At 37.8% G+C, this 19333-nt stretch overlaps 4 protein-coding genes across 4 annotated transcripts; all 4 read left to right on the forward strand.

Moving 5' to 3' along the window:
• The first annotated feature begins 2319 nt into the window (after nucleotides 1–2319).
• Nucleotides 2320–3497, forward strand: LOC143024927 (uncharacterized). The gene is made up of 3 exons (XM_076184398.1): nucleotides 2320–2463; nucleotides 2795–3182; nucleotides 3300–3497. Exons 2-3 carry the CDS (start codon nucleotides 2795–2797, stop codon nucleotides 3326–3328), a joined length of 417 nt encoding a protein of 138 aa, XP_076040513.1. The 5' UTR covers nucleotides 2320–2463; the 3' UTR covers nucleotides 3329–3497.
• A 2860-nt stretch (nucleotides 3498–6357) lies between these two features.
• Nucleotides 6358–7548, forward strand: LOC143024914 (uncharacterized). Its single transcript, XM_076184371.1, has 3 exons — nucleotides 6358–6509; nucleotides 6839–7229; nucleotides 7350–7548. The coding sequence occupies exons 2-3, from the start codon at nucleotides 6839–6841 to the stop codon at nucleotides 7376–7378; spliced, it is 420 nt and encodes a 139-aa protein (XP_076040486.1). The 5' UTR covers nucleotides 6358–6509; the 3' UTR covers nucleotides 7379–7548.
• A 3989-nt stretch (nucleotides 7549–11537) lies between these two features.
• On the forward strand, nucleotides 11538–12616 carry LOC143024918 (uncharacterized). The gene is made up of 3 exons (XM_076184385.1): nucleotides 11538–11642; nucleotides 11911–12301; nucleotides 12419–12616. Exons 2-3 carry the CDS (start codon nucleotides 11911–11913, stop codon nucleotides 12445–12447), a joined length of 420 nt encoding a protein of 139 aa, XP_076040500.1. The 5' UTR covers nucleotides 11538–11642; the 3' UTR covers nucleotides 12448–12616.
• A 3071-nt stretch (nucleotides 12617–15687) lies between these two features.
• LOC143024911 (uncharacterized) lies at nucleotides 15688–16798 on the forward strand. Its single transcript, XM_076184355.1, has 3 exons — nucleotides 15688–15765; nucleotides 16092–16482; nucleotides 16601–16798. The coding sequence occupies exons 2-3, from the start codon at nucleotides 16092–16094 to the stop codon at nucleotides 16627–16629; spliced, it is 420 nt and encodes a 139-aa protein (XP_076040470.1). The 5' UTR covers nucleotides 15688–15765; the 3' UTR covers nucleotides 16630–16798.
• Nucleotides 16799–19333: the final 2535 nt, after the last annotated feature.

Genomic DNA, 19333 nt, shown 5'->3' on the forward strand with positions numbered 1-19333 from the left:
GCCTCTCTTTTGACATCACTCATTGTATTCTCAAGTTGCATTTGTTTCAACATTTTCCTTACCTGCAGAACAGTAAATATACCACCCTTAACTTTTGCCTCCGATGGTTTTAGGAAAAGTAGACGAATCTCTTTAAATGCTTTTCCACCATAATCTAATGCTTTCACAAATTGTTTGATCAGACCAAACTTTATATGAAGTGGAGGTAGCAACACTTTGGCAGGCTCTACATGAGACTGTCTAATAACAGAGCTTTCTTGGCTGCAAGCCATCTCGAGAGGGCCAATCCACATTCTGATAGTGTTCATTATCAGCCCGATTGTTCCATAGGCAAATAAAACATTAATACTTGGTGTACCCACCCTGTAATCCAAGTAAGAAGGCAAGCATTTTAAAATCACCCAAAACATCCTATTTAAACTCATCATAGTTTACCTTCTCGAGATGCCTTTTTACATAGTCATATTCTTCCTTCATCTGTACCGAGTGTACAATAGGCAGGGATGGATACTGATTCCTATTATGTAGTAAAACAACATTGTGTTTTTTGTTTTTGTTTTTGTAGAACTATCTATCAACAGTCGCCATTGTTCAGGGTTATAATCAAATCCAATAACTGTAAGTAAGCCATCAATATCTTCGCAGAAGCAGAGATCCTCACTTATATCAAAGTATACTTCGAATTCCTTTTCTGTACCTTGATATGTCAATCATGCAAAAGTAGCAATCATCGTGATGATTTTTTGGCTCTCCAAATTCTCGGGGCAGTAAATGGCATAACTTTTCTTGCATCTCTCAGTCATGCATCTAAATTTGATCGATAACTTCCACATATCACATGAGGGGCCCATGGTTTTTCTTGATCACCTATACTCATTCCAAAGTACAGTCTATAAGCAATCAAGCACCTCGCACCTTTCACAATTTCATATGATACATGCTTAGGTCAAACATAAAAGCCACACACATTACAGAATGAATCTGGTGAGTTCCTGCAAACTCTTGTAACCATGGTCAAGAACGTCAATATCTATAGTATAAACCTGAAAAAAAAGAAAATTGTAACCGACAGTTGCAATGTGTATTCCGTACCCCATACATTTCTTCATATTAGTATAATCTTCTATATCACTAAAATGGTTGGTAATAGAAGAAAAATCAAGTACATGTTTGGAACCAGCGCAAAATTTTGCATCTGAAACAATAACAAAATTAAGAAAAACATAAGTTTTGTCAAATTTTGTTACCGAGTGCTCAATCCTTCTCTCTCAACCTCCCGCAAGCACTAATACAATACGGGTCGTCGAAATATATCAACACTTTATTTTCTTACATAAATTCAAGAGAATAAAGGTGATTTGATATACATCAATGGATATATCAATTCTGGAGCAGTGGGTTTTGTCACTATTCAGACAGTTACAACCGTTAGTTGCAAAAGATATTCTAGTCTCTTATGGGGAAGTTCCTAATATTCTATTTGGTGAGACTTCATTATTCCGTAATTTGTTGCTGATTTCTTTTCTTTGTCTGACCTCTGTTACAACAATGATTGAGCCAATTTATCAATCAGTGTCACCTGGTAGGTATAAACAATTTTTCCAACCGCGTATTTGGTGAAGTAAACACATTTCCTGATTAGGTGATGGCATGTAACACAATTCAAGGTGTCAAGGCTCATTTGGATGAACATATAACCTATAGGACTAATATATATCAGTTAGTTAAATATCTGTTTTTATCCTGTTTTTACACATCTGTTACCTTCCTCAACCCTCCACTTTCTATCTAATTCTATTCTATCTGTTTTACATTATTATGATTTTTTCTCCTTTAAGGAGGGTGGTCTAATAGATTTTCCGTAGTCCCCAAGTATTAGGTGAATGTCTTATTTATTCATAGATTAATTTATTTTCTTTATTATGATTTACGTCTGATCATTGCTCATTTTATATTTGAGTTGAAGTCTCCAGAGTCGGTTTATTTCTATCTAACTCGTATCATTTCACCGCGGCCAAAGAAGTTAGACAAACTTATTCAGTTTAAAAAAAAAAAAGAAAAAAAAAAAATCTTCGGACATGCTGTTTGGCGACTGACTGAGAATATTCATATCCATAAACCATCATTCAGAAACTTTCTTATTCAACTTATCCACACGTCATGGCAGCCCGTAAAATCATTCCTTCTTAAGTGACATATATCCTGATAATTTGCAAGAATATGTTTGCAAAAAGTTGGCAAAATTAAAATAAAAATAATGAAATGGAGTAACTGCAACTCGTCCTAACTTTGGAAATACCCGATTCCTTCCGATACCCGTGAATGAGAACTGGGAACTCCCGAGTGTTGGGACACAGGCAGCTCGCTATATAAACGACGCAGCGACCACGAGATCCTCACTCTCACCTCAGCCACTGCCAGCGATACACTTGAAGCTCCCCACGCGCACCAACAAAGTTCAAGGTAAAGTTGAAAAATATCTGACAATGGACAATAGATATTTTGTTCTACCAGTATACTAGTACTTGTTTTTCTAAAGAGTAAGAAATATAACATTTTAGTCATATATCTTTCTAATATTAGAAATGTGACAAGCTAGATAAATATAAACAATAAATAAAAGAGTACATTCCTCATGACTGATTTATTATGCACATGAAATAGCAAATACTATTTCAGGAAACTATTTCTTCGCGTCCATTCTCTCCCTTTCTTTTTCAGAAAGATCTTATTATACTATAATGTAAAATTTCCTCCCAGAGATTAAAGAACCTTGATATTTTGTACCCAACAGATGAAATCCTACGCTGCAGCTCTGGTAGTTTTACTGGCAATTGGATCTGCCCACGCTGGACTCCCCAATCGCAGACCCTACGGTGCGAGTATCCATCATGGAGGTCACGTGGGTAATCATCACGGAAGTCACGTGACCGGTGGTCTTCACGCTGTCGGAAGTCATGGGGGCATTGGAGGCTTCGGGCCTGCGACTGGAGTCCATGGTGGAGGCGTTCACGGTGGTCTTGGTGGTGTCCACACCGGCGTGGGTGCAGGAATCCATGGTGGCTCTGTGGGAATCGCCCATGGCAACATCCATGGAGTTCCCCACAACGTTGGACATGGTGGAATCTGCAAGAACTATTGCAAGAACGAGTACCACAATGACTACGACTGCTGCGATCACCGTAAGTATTCAGAACAAACTTCCACCTACAAATGCATACTTTGTTTTAACAACTGCAATTGCTATTAACAACTTGGAGTAATAACTAAATTACCATTTTTTCTCTCTCTCTTTTTAGTTCAACCTGGCCATGGATTATACCACTAAACGATGTCAAGTGAAGGTCTTCTAAGTGTTTTGTGGATTTCCAATTTCACCCATCCAATCATCATCATCGTTACCATTGATTTTGTTGATCGTTCGAGTTTTATAAATATTATTCTTCTCTGCTGATGGGCAGAATATCTAGTTGACAAATAAATATATTTTGTAGTAATTCTCTTTATGACTCATTCCCTTTACATATTGTATGTCATATATATCTTGACAAAGGTCTTCTCAAAACAAGCCTGCTCCTTGTTCAAATGTGATTTTTTTGCTATGATAACAAAGGGTATTAGTAAGCCTCTAAGATAACAATTCCTGATAGTAGAGGATAAGAGTGCATGAAAACGCATGGTTTAGATTCCCTGACAGTGTTTGTAACTTGTATTATAAACATGATACACATATATGTGAAAAATGATAATAGAAAATAACAAGACACCAATACAAATGAATGTTGGAGGTCTAATAGACTTTCTGTAGTTTCTAAGCACTACGCAAAAACTGTAAGCACATTTTTACTGTTATAATTTTCATCTCAACGAATAACCACTTTATATATGCGTTGAAGTCTCCTGAATGTGTATATTTTACTATCTAATTCTTAACATTTTACCGCTGCCAAACAAATTCGACAAACTTAAAGAAGAACTGACAGGGTCAAAATTTTCCATAAATTGGCCTGGAAACATTTAATGATAATAACAGATAAGTAAGTTCATTGCCTACTTTCTCTTCAACTGTCCATATCACGCAGTTCCAAGATAAAAGTCAGGACCCCGTGAAACGCATTTCAAAATTCGCGACATATATAAATTGGCTGATGACATCGATCTTAGAACAACCTTTGGGGTGCACTGATAAGATTTTTTACGTTTTGTGATAAAATGCGAATAGATAAACTATCACTTTTCTCTACAAGTGATATTGTCTGGTTTGGGTAATTAATACATATGAGCAAAACAACTGAAAAGCACTGAACTTTCACGTCAACCTATAGGTTTCTCTTAAATGAAACCTGACAATAAAAAAAATATCTCTACGCACATGCTCTTTAGCGACTAACTTTGAGAGTATTAGTTACAAGTGTGATGCTCACCTGCTAGTGGGTCCACAGGTCTGTTGTTGCCCTTGCAGCAGTAGGCCTGTTCCTCCGGCGAGAAGCGCTGGACTCAAGGATTGATGCCACTATCACAAGGGCGCACATAAGGACGACAGGAGTGTGCTTCTGGAAGAAACAAGGAAGTATTCGTTACAATTCAGCATTTTTCGCGTATGGTGACCACAAAAGACTACATGCCCTCATTCCGTATATATGCATATATACACACATACACCAAAATACACTTTTCCATCTTATAAAAGGGGTGCCCCTTCACCCACACTACATCTGTATAGATAAAGTATAGTAAAACACAGGTGAACGCGAAGTCTGTGGAGTTACATGGCAACAATCTCGGAACCATTGACGCAGTTATGACGTCATGTTGCAGCTCACATAAAAACTGGTTTAGGAATATGCAACTCTCCCTCCCTCACACACACGCCGTCTTCGTCTCACTCCCTGTCAGCCATTCCGCCTTCATGCAGAATCTAATGAAATATAAGGTATGATGTGGGTCGTCAAAACATATTAACACCTAATATCAGTTTAAGAAAACAAAGGTGCAATTTTATATATTAATGAATATAACAATCGTAGAGAAGTTTGTTCTTCCTATATTCAGATGCTTACTGCCGTTAGTTGCAAAGTATTTTCTAGTCTTTTATGGAGAAGTTCCTAACATTCTATGTGATCCGATTCAACTATGCAGTAACTCACTCTTATTTTTTTTCCTCTTATATCCATGTTGGTGTCAATTCATCGATCAGTGTCACGTGACAGATGGAAACAGTTTTCTCAACTGCGTAGTCAGTGAGGTGAATAGAATTCCTGCAGAAGCGATGGCATGTAACACAATTCAAAATTTCAAGACTTATTTGGATGGACATACAGTATAACCTATAGGACTAATATATATCAGTTAGCTTTCTGTTGTTGTTTGTTCACTTGTTTGTGTTTGCTTGTCGTTGCTCCTTTACAAACCAATTTTATACACTCATTGCCTTTTCTATTTATCTTAATTTATCTCTATCTACTTTATATTAAAAATAATTTATTTTTAATCTTTTTTATGAAGGTTGGTGGTCTTATGAATTTTCAGATTATCTGCAGTTTCTAAGTACTACGCAAAAACTGTAAACATATTTTTATTGTTATTATTTCCATCTCAAAATTGCCCACTTTATATTTGCGTTGAAGTCTCCAAATTGTGCATATTTTACTATCTGAATTTTAAAAAATTTCCACTGCCAATGAAATTCGGTAAACCAATGGGGTAAATTTTTTCCATAAATTGGCCTGGAAATGTTTAGCAATAATAGCAGATAAATAAGTTTAGTGTCTATTTTCTTTTCAATCCTGGCCATATCACGCAGTCTCATAATAAAAGTCAGTACCCCGTGAAACGCCTTTCAAATTTCGCGCCGTGTAAAACTTGGCTGATGATATCAATACTAGAACGACCTTCGGGGTGCGCTAGGTTTTTTTTTTTTTTTCGCCTCGTGATAAAATGCGAAAAGACAAACTTTCGCTTTCTTCTACAAGTGGTATTGTCTGGTTTGGGTAACTAATACATATGAACAAAACAACTGTAAGGCACGGAGTTTTACCATCAACCTGTAGGTTCCTCCCAAATGAAACCTGACAATAAACAAAATATCTCTACGCACATGCTCTTTAGCGATTAACTTTGAGAGTATCCACACTTATAAATCATGAATCAATAGCTTTTTTATTCAACTTATCCATTCATCATAGTAGCCCGTAGAATTATCCCTTTCTTTTTCATGACGTACATCCCCTATTAAATGCGATAATATTTTTTGTGTACTCTTTTTTCCAGATGTTTGAAAAAAATGAGCAAAACTCCAAAAGAAATAAAACAGAATCATTGCAACTTGCCTAACTTCGGAAAACCCCGATTCCTTCTGATACTCGAGAATGAGAACTGGGAACTCCCGAGTGTTGGGACAGAGGCAGCTCGCTATATAACCACCGCTGCGACCACGAGATCCTCACTCTCACCTCAGCCACTGCCAGCGATACACTTGAAGCTCTCCACGCACACCAACAAAGTTCAAGGTGAGGTTGAAAAATATCTGATAATGGACAATAAATAGTTTGTTCTGCCAATATACCAGTACTTGCTTATCTAAAGATTGCAGTCTCATAACACTTTAGCCATATATCTTTCTAATATTAGAAATGTGACAAGCTAAAAAGAATAAAAATATATATAAAAAGTACACTCCTTATGACCAATTCATTATGCACATGCAATAGCAAATATTATTTCAAGTAACTATATTTTCGCGTCCGTTCTCCCCCTTTTTTTTTTTAAGATCTAAATGTATTATAGTGTAAAATTTCATCTCAGAGATTAAAGAACCTTGATATTTTGTACCCAACAGATGAAATCCTACGCTGCAGCACTGCTAGTTTTACTGGCAATTGGATCTGCCCACGCTGGACTCCACAATCGCAGACCCTACGGTGCGAGTATCCATCATGGAGGTCACGTGGGTAATCATCATGGAAGTCACGTGACCGGTGGTCTTCACGCTGTCGGAAGTCATGGGGGCATTGGAGGCTTCGGGCCTGCGACTGGAGTCCTTGGTGGAGGCGTTCATGGTGGTCTTGGTGGTGGTGTCCACACCGGCGTGGGTGCAGGAATCCATGGTGGTTCTGTGGGAATCGCCCATGGCAACATCCATGGAGTTCCCCACAACGTTGGCCATGGTGGAATCTGCAAGAACTATTGCAAGAACGAGTACCACAATGACTACGACTGCTGCGACCACCGTAAGTATCCAGAACAAACTTCCACCTACAAATGCATACATTGTTTTAACAACTGCAATGGCTATTAACAACTTGGAGTAATAACTAAAATACCATTTTTCTCTCTCTCTCTCTTTTTAGTTCAACCTGGCCATGGATTATACCACTAAACGACGTCAAGTGAAGGTCTTCTAAGCGTTTTGTGGATTTTCGATTTCACCCATCCAGTCATCATCATCGTTACCATTGATTTTGTTGATCGTCCGAGTTTTATCAGTATTATTCTTCTCTGCTGATGGGCAGAAAATCTAGTTAACAAATAAATATATTTCTGTAATCATTCTCTTTCTGACTCATTCCTTTTACATCTTTTTTGTCATCTATATTTTGACAAAGGTCTTCTCAACATAAAGCTGTTCCTTGTTCAAATGTGATTTTTTTCGATGACAACGAAGTATATTAGTAAGCCTCTAAAATAACCATTCCTGATTATGGAGGTTGAGGGTGCATAAGAAGGTATCTTTTTAAAATTCAAAACAGCATTCGTAACTTGTATTATAAACATGGTACAAAAATGTGTAAAAAGACAATAATAGAAAATGAAGACACCAATACAAATGAAATTAAATCCAAGCTGCGACCATCCATGTTTAATGTTAGTGAAGACAGATATCTTGTGAACACTAGGTGTTCTTGTTCTCATGTAGAAAGTGTCCATGAGATTTGTCCCGACAGCTTGATTGAACGACTCTTCCTCTTCGAACTCTAGGTCGTTTAATCAAACTATCAAGACAAGTACATATTTGTCAGATGGTTTTTCTGAATAAAATTTGTTAAAAATTAGACTGCGACTATAAACACAACGCGAGTTGATGTCAGAAAATTGGAGGATTAGTTTTAATCGCGTTCTTTTAGACATCCGCTGTGGCGTAGTCGGTAGCGTCTTGGTCACGTATTCCACGACCTCACGGTCGAGCCTTTTGGAAAGGGTCGTTTATTAAGTCAATGAGAGGTTTAGAATCGATTGTTTGATTCGTCTTGTCACCTCGTTAGGTGACCCAGGCCAGTGACCAGTCGTCTCACTCAGGCACTTCACCAACTCTGTGCCACGATATCACCCCGTCGACTTACTCACGCAAACTGCCCATCGAATCTTTCAGGTTCACTCACAAGACCATACTAGCCAGTCATTCACCAATTCACCCAAGTTCACATATTAGTTATGTATCGACTCTGATACCAGCCACCTGTTGACTCATCTAAATATATTACCAAGACCTTACCTATCCTTCACTCTTCGAATTGTCCAGGCCACAATTCCTACTGACTCGTCGTCTCTTCGTAAAAGCCAAAAAAACTTTGTGGCTGCTTGAAATATGACACTTTAGTATATACGTGACAGTAAGCTCTATCATTCAGTTAAACACAAACATTTTAGCTGGTCTTTCCTAAAACTAGATCCCATGCAGCTACCGGATTTTTTCTTTTTTTTCAAATATATGAGATCTTTCTTTCAGCGTCATAATCAGAATGAATATTTCAGTTATTTGTAAGCCAGTTTGTCCAGGAAAGACAAGATAATGGTGCTCATTAAAAGAACAGTTTTATGAAACTCACCTTATTTACATCTTCGTTTTAATCTTACTCCCGACTACATTTGTTCCGAGTGTGGTGCTCACCTGCTACTGGGCCCGGAGTCTGGTTGTTGCATCAAAAGTGGCAAGAAGCATTGGAGGCAGGGATTGACGCCGCCATCACAAGGGTGCACATAAGGACGACGGGAATGTACATCTGAAAGAAACAGAGAAGCATTCGTTACAATTCAGAATTCGTGTGCGTATGGTGACTACAAGAGAATACATGCCCTCTTTTCGTATATATATACATATATACACCAAATTACACTTTTTTCTCTTATAAAAGGGGTGGCTCTTCATCCACACATCGTCTATACAGTTAAATTACAGTGACTCACAACGGTATCTTAGGATGCACTGGGGCGGTGGAGAAGTGTAGGTATCGACCTGGAGCTAGAGTAGAAGAAAATTAATCATTTCACTTAAACATTTCCAAGCAAACTCGAATGTATTTTACCAATCCATCCAAAACAGAATGCAAAACTAAAGTCGCAAGTCAATGCACAGTCTGTGGGAGTTACCTGGTAACCTTCTCAGAACCATGGCCGTAGTTATGACGTCATGTGAAAGCTCACATAAAAACTGGTTTAGGCACATGTAACTCTCCCTCCCTCATACACTCGCTATCTTCGTCTCACTCCCTCTCTCTCAGCCAACCTACCTCCTCGCAAAATATAATGCAACATAATGTATGATATGGGTCGTCAAAATGTATTTACACCTGATATCAATTTAAGAAAATAAAGGTGCATTTTTATATATCATTGGATATAACGGTCGTAGAGCAGTTTTTTTCAATATTCAGATGATTACTACCGTTAGTTGCAAAATATATTCTAGTCTTTTATGGAGAATTTCCTAAAGTTCTATGTGATCCGATTCAAATATGCCTTAACTCTTCTTCTTCCTCTTCCTCTTCCTCTTCCTCTTCCTCTTCCTCTTCCTCTTCCTCTTCCGCTTCCTCTTCCTCTTCCTCTTCCTCTTCTTCTTCTTCTTCTTCTTCTTGTTCTTCTTTATACGACCTTAACCCACTGTATTGCAGGGTCGGCCGTTCGAGTTTTCCTTCTCCATTTGTTCCTATCCATTGCATCCTCCTCCTCTTGCATTCCTACTTTCCTCATGTCACACCTTGTTACATCTCTCGATCTCATTCTTTGTCTCCCGTCGCTTCTTCTTTCCTTAACTTCGGTCATCATCGCCTTCTTCACTGGCTCGTCATCCTCTTTCCTTTTAACGTGTCCAAAGTGTCTCAGTCTTGCTTCTCTTGCTTTCTCTTTTATATTACATATTCCACGTATCTTTCTTATATCTTCACTTTGTCTCCTCTCCAACAGAGACGTGCCAGCTATCCATCTCACCATCCTCATCTCCGTTCTCGCCAAAGTGCCTTCCTCTCTCTTCCGTAAAGACTATGTTTTTGCACCATCCAGGAGCACTGGCCTTAACACACTTTTGTATACTTTCATTCTCAGCTTCAATGCCTAACTCACTGTTATTATTGTTTCTATTTGACCTCATATCCATGTCTGAGTGAATTCATCAGTTAGTATCACCTGACAGGTGGAAACAGTTTTACCAAGCTCGTAGTTAGTGAAGTGTACATATAACCTATAGGACTAATATATATCAGTTAGCTTTCTATTGTTGTTTGTTTACCTGTTTGTGTTTGCTTGTTATATATACTTTACAAACCAATTGTACTTATACCCATTGTCTTTTCCATTTATCGTAATCAATCCCTATCTCTTTTATATTCATAATAATTGTCTTTTGATATTTTTATAAATGTTCGTGGTCTAATAGATTTTTGTAGTTTCTAAGTACTACGCAAAATATGTAGTCACAGTTTTTACTGTTATGATTTTCATCTCAAATTAACCATTTTACATTTGCGTTGAAGTCTCCAAAATGTACATATTTTACACATATGTATGTTTTTACAAATTTATCACTAGCAATGAAATTCGACTGAAAGAAGAACCGACGGGGTCAAAATTCTCCATAAACTAGCCTGGAAACATTTAATGATAGTAACGGATATGTAAATTTAGTGCCTATTTTCTTTTCAACCCTGCCATATCACACAATCCCATAATAAAATTCAACACTCCGTGAAACTCATTTCAAATTTCGCGCCATGTAAAAATTGGCTGGTGACATCAATCCTAGAATGACATTTGGGGCGCGCTGATAAGATTTTTTTTTTTTGCGCTTTGTGATAAAATGCGAATAGATAGACTATCACTTTTTTCTACAAGTAATATTGTCTAGTTTGAGTAATTAATACATATGAACAAAACAACTGAAAGACACGGAACTTTCACGTCAACCTATAGGTTCCTTTCAAATGAAACCTGACAATAAACAAAATATATCCACGCACATGCTTTTTAGCGACTAACTTTGAGACTATCCACATTTATAAATCATGAATCAATAACTTTTTTATTCAACTTATCCACTCATCATGGTAGCCCGTAGAATTATTCCCTTCTTGTTTATGAAGTATATCCTCTAATAAAATGCGTTAATATTTCTTATCTACTATTCTTTCTACACGTTTGCAAGAAGTAAGCAAAACTCCAAAAGAAAAGGAACAGAGTCGTTTCGACTCATCCTAACTTTGGAAATGCCCGATTCCTTCCGATGCTCGTGATAAAGAACGGGGAACTCCCAAGTGTTGGGACAGAGGCAGCTCTCTATATAACCACTGCTGCAACCACGAGATCCTCACTCTCACCTCAGCCACTGCCAGCGATACAGTTGAAGCTCCCCACACGCACCGGACAACTTCAAGGTGAGGTTGAAAAATATACGACAATGGACAATAGATATTTTGTTCCACCAATTTAGCAGTAATAGCTTATCTCAAAATTAAAAAATCTCATAACATTTTAGTCATATATCTTTCTAATATGAGAAATGTGATAAGCGAAAAAAATATATAAAAATATATATATAAAAGTACACACCTTATGACCAATTCATTATACACATGAAATAGCAAATATTATTTCAAGTAACTATTTTTTTGAGTCCGTTCCTTGACATTTTGTACCCAACAGATGAAATCCTACGCTGCAGCACTGGTAGTTTTACTGGCAATTGGATCTGCCCACGCTGGACTCCACAATCGCAGACCCTACGGTGCGAGTATCCATAATGGAGGTCACGTGGGTACTCATCACGGAAGTCACGTGACCGGTGGTCTTCATGCTGTTGGAAGTCATGGGGGCATTGGAGGCTTCGGGCCTGCGACTGGAGTCCTTGGTGGAGGCGTTCACGGTGGTCTTGGTGGTGGTGTCCACACCGGCGTGGGTGGAGGAATCCATGGTGGTTCTGTGGGAATCGTCCATGGCAGCATCCATGGAGTTCCCCATAACGTTGGCCATGGTGGAATCTGCAAGAACTATTGCAAGAACGATTACCACAATGACTACGACTGCTGCGACCACCGTAAGTATTCAGAACAAATTTCCACCTACAAATGTATACATTGTTTTAACAATTGAAATGGCTATTAACAACTTGGAGAAATAACTAAATTACTATTTTTTCTCTCTCTCTCTTTAGTTCAACCTGGTCATGGAATATACCACTAAACGACGTCAAGTGAAGGTCTTCTAAGTGTTTTGTGGATTTCCAATTTTACCCATCCAGTCATCATCATCGTTACCATTGATTTTGTTGATCGTTCGAGTTTTATAAATATTATTCTTTTCTGCTGATGGGCAGAATATCTAGTTGACAAATAAATATATTTTGTAGTAATTCTCTTTATAACTCATTCCTTTTACATATTGTATGTCATATATATCTTGACAAACGTCTTCTCAAAACAAGCCTGCTCCTTGTTCAAATGTGATTTTTTTTTCGATGATAACAAAGGTTATTAGTAAGCCTCTAAGATAACAATTCCTGATAGTAGAGGATAAGAGTGCATGAAAATGCATGGTTGAAGATCCCTGAGAGGTTTCGTAGCTTGTATTATAAACATGATACATAAATGTGTAAAAAATAATAATGGAAAATAAAAAAGACACCAATACAAACGAATGTTGATGGTCTAAAGGACTTTCTGCAGTTTCTAAGTACTACGGAAAAAATGTAAGCACATTTTTACTGTTATGACTTTAATCTCAACAAATAACCACTTTATATTTGCGTTGAAGTCTCCAAAATGTGTATATTTTACTATCTAATTCTTAACAATTTACCGCTGCCAAACAAATTCGACAAGGTTAAGGAAGAACCGACAGGGTAAAAATTTTCCATAAATTGGTCTGGAAACATTTATTGATAATAACAGATAAGTTTATTCATTGCCTACTTTCTTTTCAACCCTGCCCATATCACGCAGTTCCACGATTAAAGTCAGTACTTCGTAAAACGCATTTCAAATTTCGCGCCCTGTAAACATTGGCAGATGACATCAATCCTAGAACGACCTTTGGGGTACACTGATAAGATTTTCTACGTTTTGTGATAAAATGTGAATAGATAAACTATCACTTTTTCCTACTGGTTTGGGTAATTAATACATATGAACAAAACAACTGAAAGGCACGGAACTTTCACGTCAACCTAGAGGTGTTTCCTCTTAAAGGAAACCTGAAAATAAACAAAATATCTCTACGTACATCCTCTTTAGCGACTAACTTTGAGAGTATTTGTTCTAAGTGTGATGCTCACCTGTTAGAGGGCCGGGGGGCCTGTTGTTGCCCTCGCAGCAGTAGGCCTAGCCCTCCAGCAAGAAGTGCTGGATTCAGGAATCGATGCCACTATCACGAGGGCGCACGTAAGAACAACGGGAGTGTGCATCTGGAAGAAACAAGGAAGTATTCGTTACAATTCAGCATTCTTCACGTATGATGACCACAAAAGACTACATGCCCTCTTTTCGTATATATGCACATATAGACATCAAAATAAACTTTTCCATCTTATAATGGCCCTTCGCCCACACCACATCTACATAGATAAAGTATAGTGACACACAGGTGAACGCGCAGTCTGTGGAGTTACCTGGCAACAATCTCGGACCCATTGACGTAGTTATGACATCATGTTGCAGCTCGCATATAAACTGGTTTAGGAATATGTATCTCTCCCTCCCTCACACACACGCCGTCTTCGTCTCACTCCCTCTCTCTCAGCAATCCCGCCTCCCCGCAGAATCTAATGCAGTATGATGTGGGTCGTCAAAACAGATTAACACCTAATATCAGTTTCAGAAAATAAAGGTGCAATTTTATATAATAATGGATATGACAATCGTAGAGCAATTTCTTCTTTCAATATTCTTTCAATATGCCATTAGTTGTAAAGTATATTCTAGTCTTTTATGGAGAAGTTCCTAACATTCTATGTAATCCGATTCAATTATGGAGTAACTGTTATCTTTATTTGTTTATTTATTTATTTATTTATCTATTTTTTCTTTTCCTTTTTATTTATTTATCTATTTATTTATTATTTATTTATTTATTTATTTATTTATTTATTTATTTATTTATTTATTTATTTATTTATTTATTTATTTATTTATTTATTTATTTATTTATTTATTCTTTTGCTCTTAAATCTATGTTTGTGTCAACTCATCAATCAGTGTCACGTGACAGGTGTAAACAGTTTTACCAACCGCATAGTCAGTGAACTAAATAAACTTCCTGCAGAAGCAGTGGCATATAACACAATTCAAAGTTTCAAGACTTATTCGGATGGACATATAAACTATAGGACAAATATATATATCAGTTAGCTCTCTGTTGTTGTTTGTTCACTTGTTTGTGTTTGCTTGTCGTTGCTCCTTTACAAACCAATTTTACACACTCATTGCCTTTTCTATTTATCTTAATTCATCTTTATCTACTTTATATTCAAAATAAGTTATTTTTAATCATTTTTATGAAGGTTGGTGGTCTTATGAATTTTCAGATTTTCTGCAGTTTCTAAGTACTACGCAAAAACTGTAAACATATCTCTTAATTTTTATTATTTCCATCTCAAAATTACCCACTTTAAGTTTGTGTTGAAGTCTCCAAATTGTGTATATTTTACTATCTGAATTTTAAAATTTTACCACTGCCAATGAAATTCGGCAAACCGATGGGGTAAAATTTTTCCATAAATTGGCCTGGAAATGTTTAGCAATAATAGTAGATAAATAAGTTTAGTGTCTATTTTCTTTTCAATCCTGGCCATATCACGCAGTCTCATAATAAAAGTCAGCACCCCGTGAAACGCATTTCAAATTTCGCGCCATGTAAAACTTGGCTGATGACATCAATCCTAGAACGACCTTCGGGGTGCGCTAGGTTTTTTTTTTTTTCGCCTCGTGATAAAATGCGAAAAGACAAACTTTCGCTTTCTTCTACAAGTGGTATTGTCTGGTTTGGGTAACTAATACATATGAACAAAACAACTGTAAGGCACGGAGTTTTACCATCAACCTGTAGGTTCCTCCCAAATGAAACCTGACAATAAACAAAATATCTCTACGCACATGCTCTTTAGCGATTAACTTTGAGAGTATCCACACTTATAAATCATGAATCAATAACTTTTTTATTCAACTTATCCACTCATCATAGTAGCCCGTAGAATTATCCCTTTCTTTTTCATGACGTACATCCCCTATTAAATGCGATAATATTTTTTGTGTACTCTTTTTTCCAGATGTTTGAAAAAAATGAGCAAAACTCCAAAAGAAATAAAACAGAATCATTGCAACTTGCCTAACTTCGGAAAACCCCGATTCTTTCCGATACTCGAGAATGAGAACTGGGAACTCCCGAGTGTTGGGATACAGGCAGCTCGCTATATAACCACTGCTGTGACCACGAGATCCTCACTCTCACCTCAGCCACTGCCAGCGATACACTTGAAGCTCCCCACGCACACCAACAAAGTTCAAGGTGAGGTGGAAAAATATCTGACAATGGACAATAAATAGTTTCTTCTGCCAATATATCATTACTTGCTTATCTAAAGATTGCAAAGTCTCATAACATTTTAGTCATATATCTTTCTAATATTAGAAATGTGATAAGCTAGAAAATATAAAAAAAATATATAAAAAAGTACACTCCTTTTGACCAATTCATTATGCACATGAAATAGCAAATATTATTTCAAGTAACTATTTTTTTGCGTCCGTTCTTTTTCTAAAAGATCTAAATGTACTATAGTGCAAAGGTTTCCTTTCATAGATTGAACAACCTTGATATTTTGCACTCAACAGATGAAATCCTACGCTGCAGCACTGCTAGTTTTACTGGCAATTGGATCTGCCCACGCTGGACTCCCCAATCGCAGACCCTACGGTGCGAGTATCCATCATGGAGGTCACGTGGGTAATCATCACGGAAGTCACGTGACCGGTGGTCTTCACGCTGTCGGAAGTCATGGGGGCATTGGAGGCTTCGGGCCTGCGACTGGAGTCCATGGTGGAGGCGTTCACGGTGGTCTTGGTGGTGGTGTCCACACCGGCGTGGGTGCAGGAATCCATGGTGGTTCTGTGGGAATCGTCCATGGCAACATCCATGGAGTTCCCCACAACGTTGGCCATGGTGGAATCTGCAAGAACTATTGCAAGAACGAGTACCACAATGACTACGACTGCTGTGACCACCGTAAGTATCCAGAACAAACTTCCACCTACAAATGCATACTTTATTTTAACAACTGCAATGGCTATTAACAACTTGGAGTAATAACTAAATTACCATTTTTCTCTCTCTCTCTTTTTAGTTCAACCTGGCCATGGATTATACCACTAAACGACGTCAAGTGAAGGTCTTCTAAGCGTTTTGTGGATTTCGATTTCACCCATCCAGTCATCATCATCGTTACCATTGATTTTGTTGATCGTCCGAGTTTTATCAGTATTATTCTTCTCTGCTGATGGGCAGAAAATCTAGTTAACAAATAAATATATTTCTGTAATCATTCTCTTTCTTACTCATTCCTTTTACATCTTTTTTGTCATCTATATTTTGACAAAGGTCTTCTCAACATAAAGCTGCTCCTTGTTCAAATGTGATTTTTTTCGATGACAACGAAGTATATTAGTAAGCCTCTAAAATAACCATTCCTGATTATCGAGGTTGAGAGTGCATAAGAAGGCATCTTTTTAAAATCCAAAACAGCATTCGTAACTTGTATTATAAACATGGTACAAAAATGTGTAAAAAGACAATAATAGAAAATGAAGACACCAATGCAAATGAAATTAAATCCAAGCTGCGACCATCCATGTCTAATGTTAGTGAAGACAGATATCTTGTGAACACTAAGTGTTCTTGTTCTCATGTAGGAAGTGTCCATGAGATTTGTCCCCCACAGCTTGATTGAACGACTCTTCCTGCGGGATTCGAACTCTAGGTCGTTTAATCAAACTATCAAGACGAGTACATATTTGTCAGATGGTTTTTCTGAATAAAATTTGTTAATAATTAGACTGCGACTATAAACACAACGCGAGTTGATGTCAGAAAATTGGAGGATTAGTTTTAATCGCGTTCTTTTAGACATCCGCTGTGGCGTAGTCGGTAGCGTCTTGGTCACGTATTCCACGACCTCACGGTCGAGCCTTTTGGAAAGGGTCGTTTAATAAGTCAATGAGAGGTTTAGAATCGATTGTTTGATTCGTCTTGTCACCTCGTTAGGTGACCCAGGCAAGTGACCAGTCGTCTCACTCAGGCACTTCACCCACTCTGTGCCACGACGTCACCCCGTCGACTTACTCATGCAAACTGCCCATCGAATCTTTCAGGTTCACTCACAAGACCATACTAGCCAGTCATTCACCAATTCACCCAAGTTCACATATTAGTTATGTATCGACTCTGATACCAGCCACCTGTTGACTCATCTAAATATATTACCAAGACCTTAGCTACCCTTCATTATTCGAATTGTTCAAGCCACACTTTCTACTGACTCGTCGACTCTTTTTAAAAACCCAAAGAGATTTGCACCTATTTGAAATATTGCACTTTAGTATATATGTGACAGTAAGCTCTATCACTGAGTTAAACACAAACACTTGAACTGGTCTTTCTTAAAAATAGATCCTATGCAGCTACCGGTACTTTTTTTTTTAATATATGAGATCTTTTTTTCAGTGTCACAACCAGAATGAATATTTCAGTTATTTGTAAGCCAGTTTGTCCAGGAAAGACAAGATAATGGTGCTCATTAAAATAACAGTTTTATGAAACTCACCTTATTTACATCTTCGTTTTAATCTTACTCCCGACTACATTTGTTCCGAGTGTGGTGCTCACCTGCTACTGGGCCCGGAGTCTGGTTGTTGCATCAATAGTGGCAAGAAGCATTGGAGGCAGGGATTGACGCCGCCATCACAAGGGTGCACATAAGGACGACGGGAATGTACATCTGAAAGAAACAGAGAAGCATTCGTTACAATTCAGTATTCGTGTGCGTATGGTGACTACAAGAGAACACATGCCCTCTTTTCGTATATATATATACATATATACACCAAATTACACTTTTTCCTCTTATAAAAGGGGTGGCCCTTCATCCACACATCGTCTATATAGTTAAATTACAGTGACTCACAACGGTATCTTAGGATGCACTGGGGCGGTGGAGAAGTGTAGGTATCGACCTGGAGCTAGGGTACAAGAAAATTAATCATTTCACCTAAACATTTCCAAGCAAACTCGAATGTATTTTACCAATCCATCCAAAACAGAATGCAAAACTAAAGTCGCAAGTCAATGCACAGTCTGTGGGAGTTACCTGGTAACCTTCTCAGAACCATGGCCGTAGTTATGACGTCATGTGAAAGCTCACATAAAAACTGGTTTAGGCACATGTAACTCTCCCTCCCTCATACACTCGCTATCTTCGTCTCACTCCCTCTCTCTCAGCCAACCTACCTCCTCGCAAAATATAATGCAACATAATGTATGATATGGGTCGTCAAAATATATTAACACCTAATATCAATTTAAGAAAATAAAGGTGCATTTGCATATATCATTGGATATGACAGCCGTAGAGCAGTTTTTTTCCAATATTCAGATGATTACTACCGTTAGTTGCAAAATATATTCTAGCCTTTTATGGAGAATTTCCTAAAGTTCTATGTGATCCGATTCAAATATGCCTTAACTCTTCTTCTTCCTCTTCCTCTTCCTCTTCCTCTTCCTCTTCCTCTTCCTCTTCCTCTTCCTCTTCCTCTTCCTCTTCCTCTTCCTCTTCCTCTTCCTCTTCTTCTTCTTGTTCTTGTTCTTCTTCTTTATACGACCTTAACCCACTGTATTGCAGGGTCGGCCGTTCGAGTTTTCCTTCTCCATTTGTTCCTATCCATTGCATCCTCCTCCTCTTGCACTCCTACTTTCCTCATGTCACACCTTGTTACATCTCTCGATCTCATTCTTTGTCTCCCGTCGCTTCTTCTTTCCTTAACTTCGGTCATCATCGCCTTTTTCACTGGCTCGTCATCCTCTC

Source organism: Oratosquilla oratoria, chromosome 1 (genome assembly GCF_046742065.1).
Source record: "Oratosquilla oratoria isolate Oo_2021 chromosome 1, ASM4674206v1, whole genome shotgun sequence".
Lineage (NCBI taxonomy): Eukaryota > Metazoa > Arthropoda > Malacostraca > Stomatopoda > Squillidae > Oratosquilla > Oratosquilla oratoria.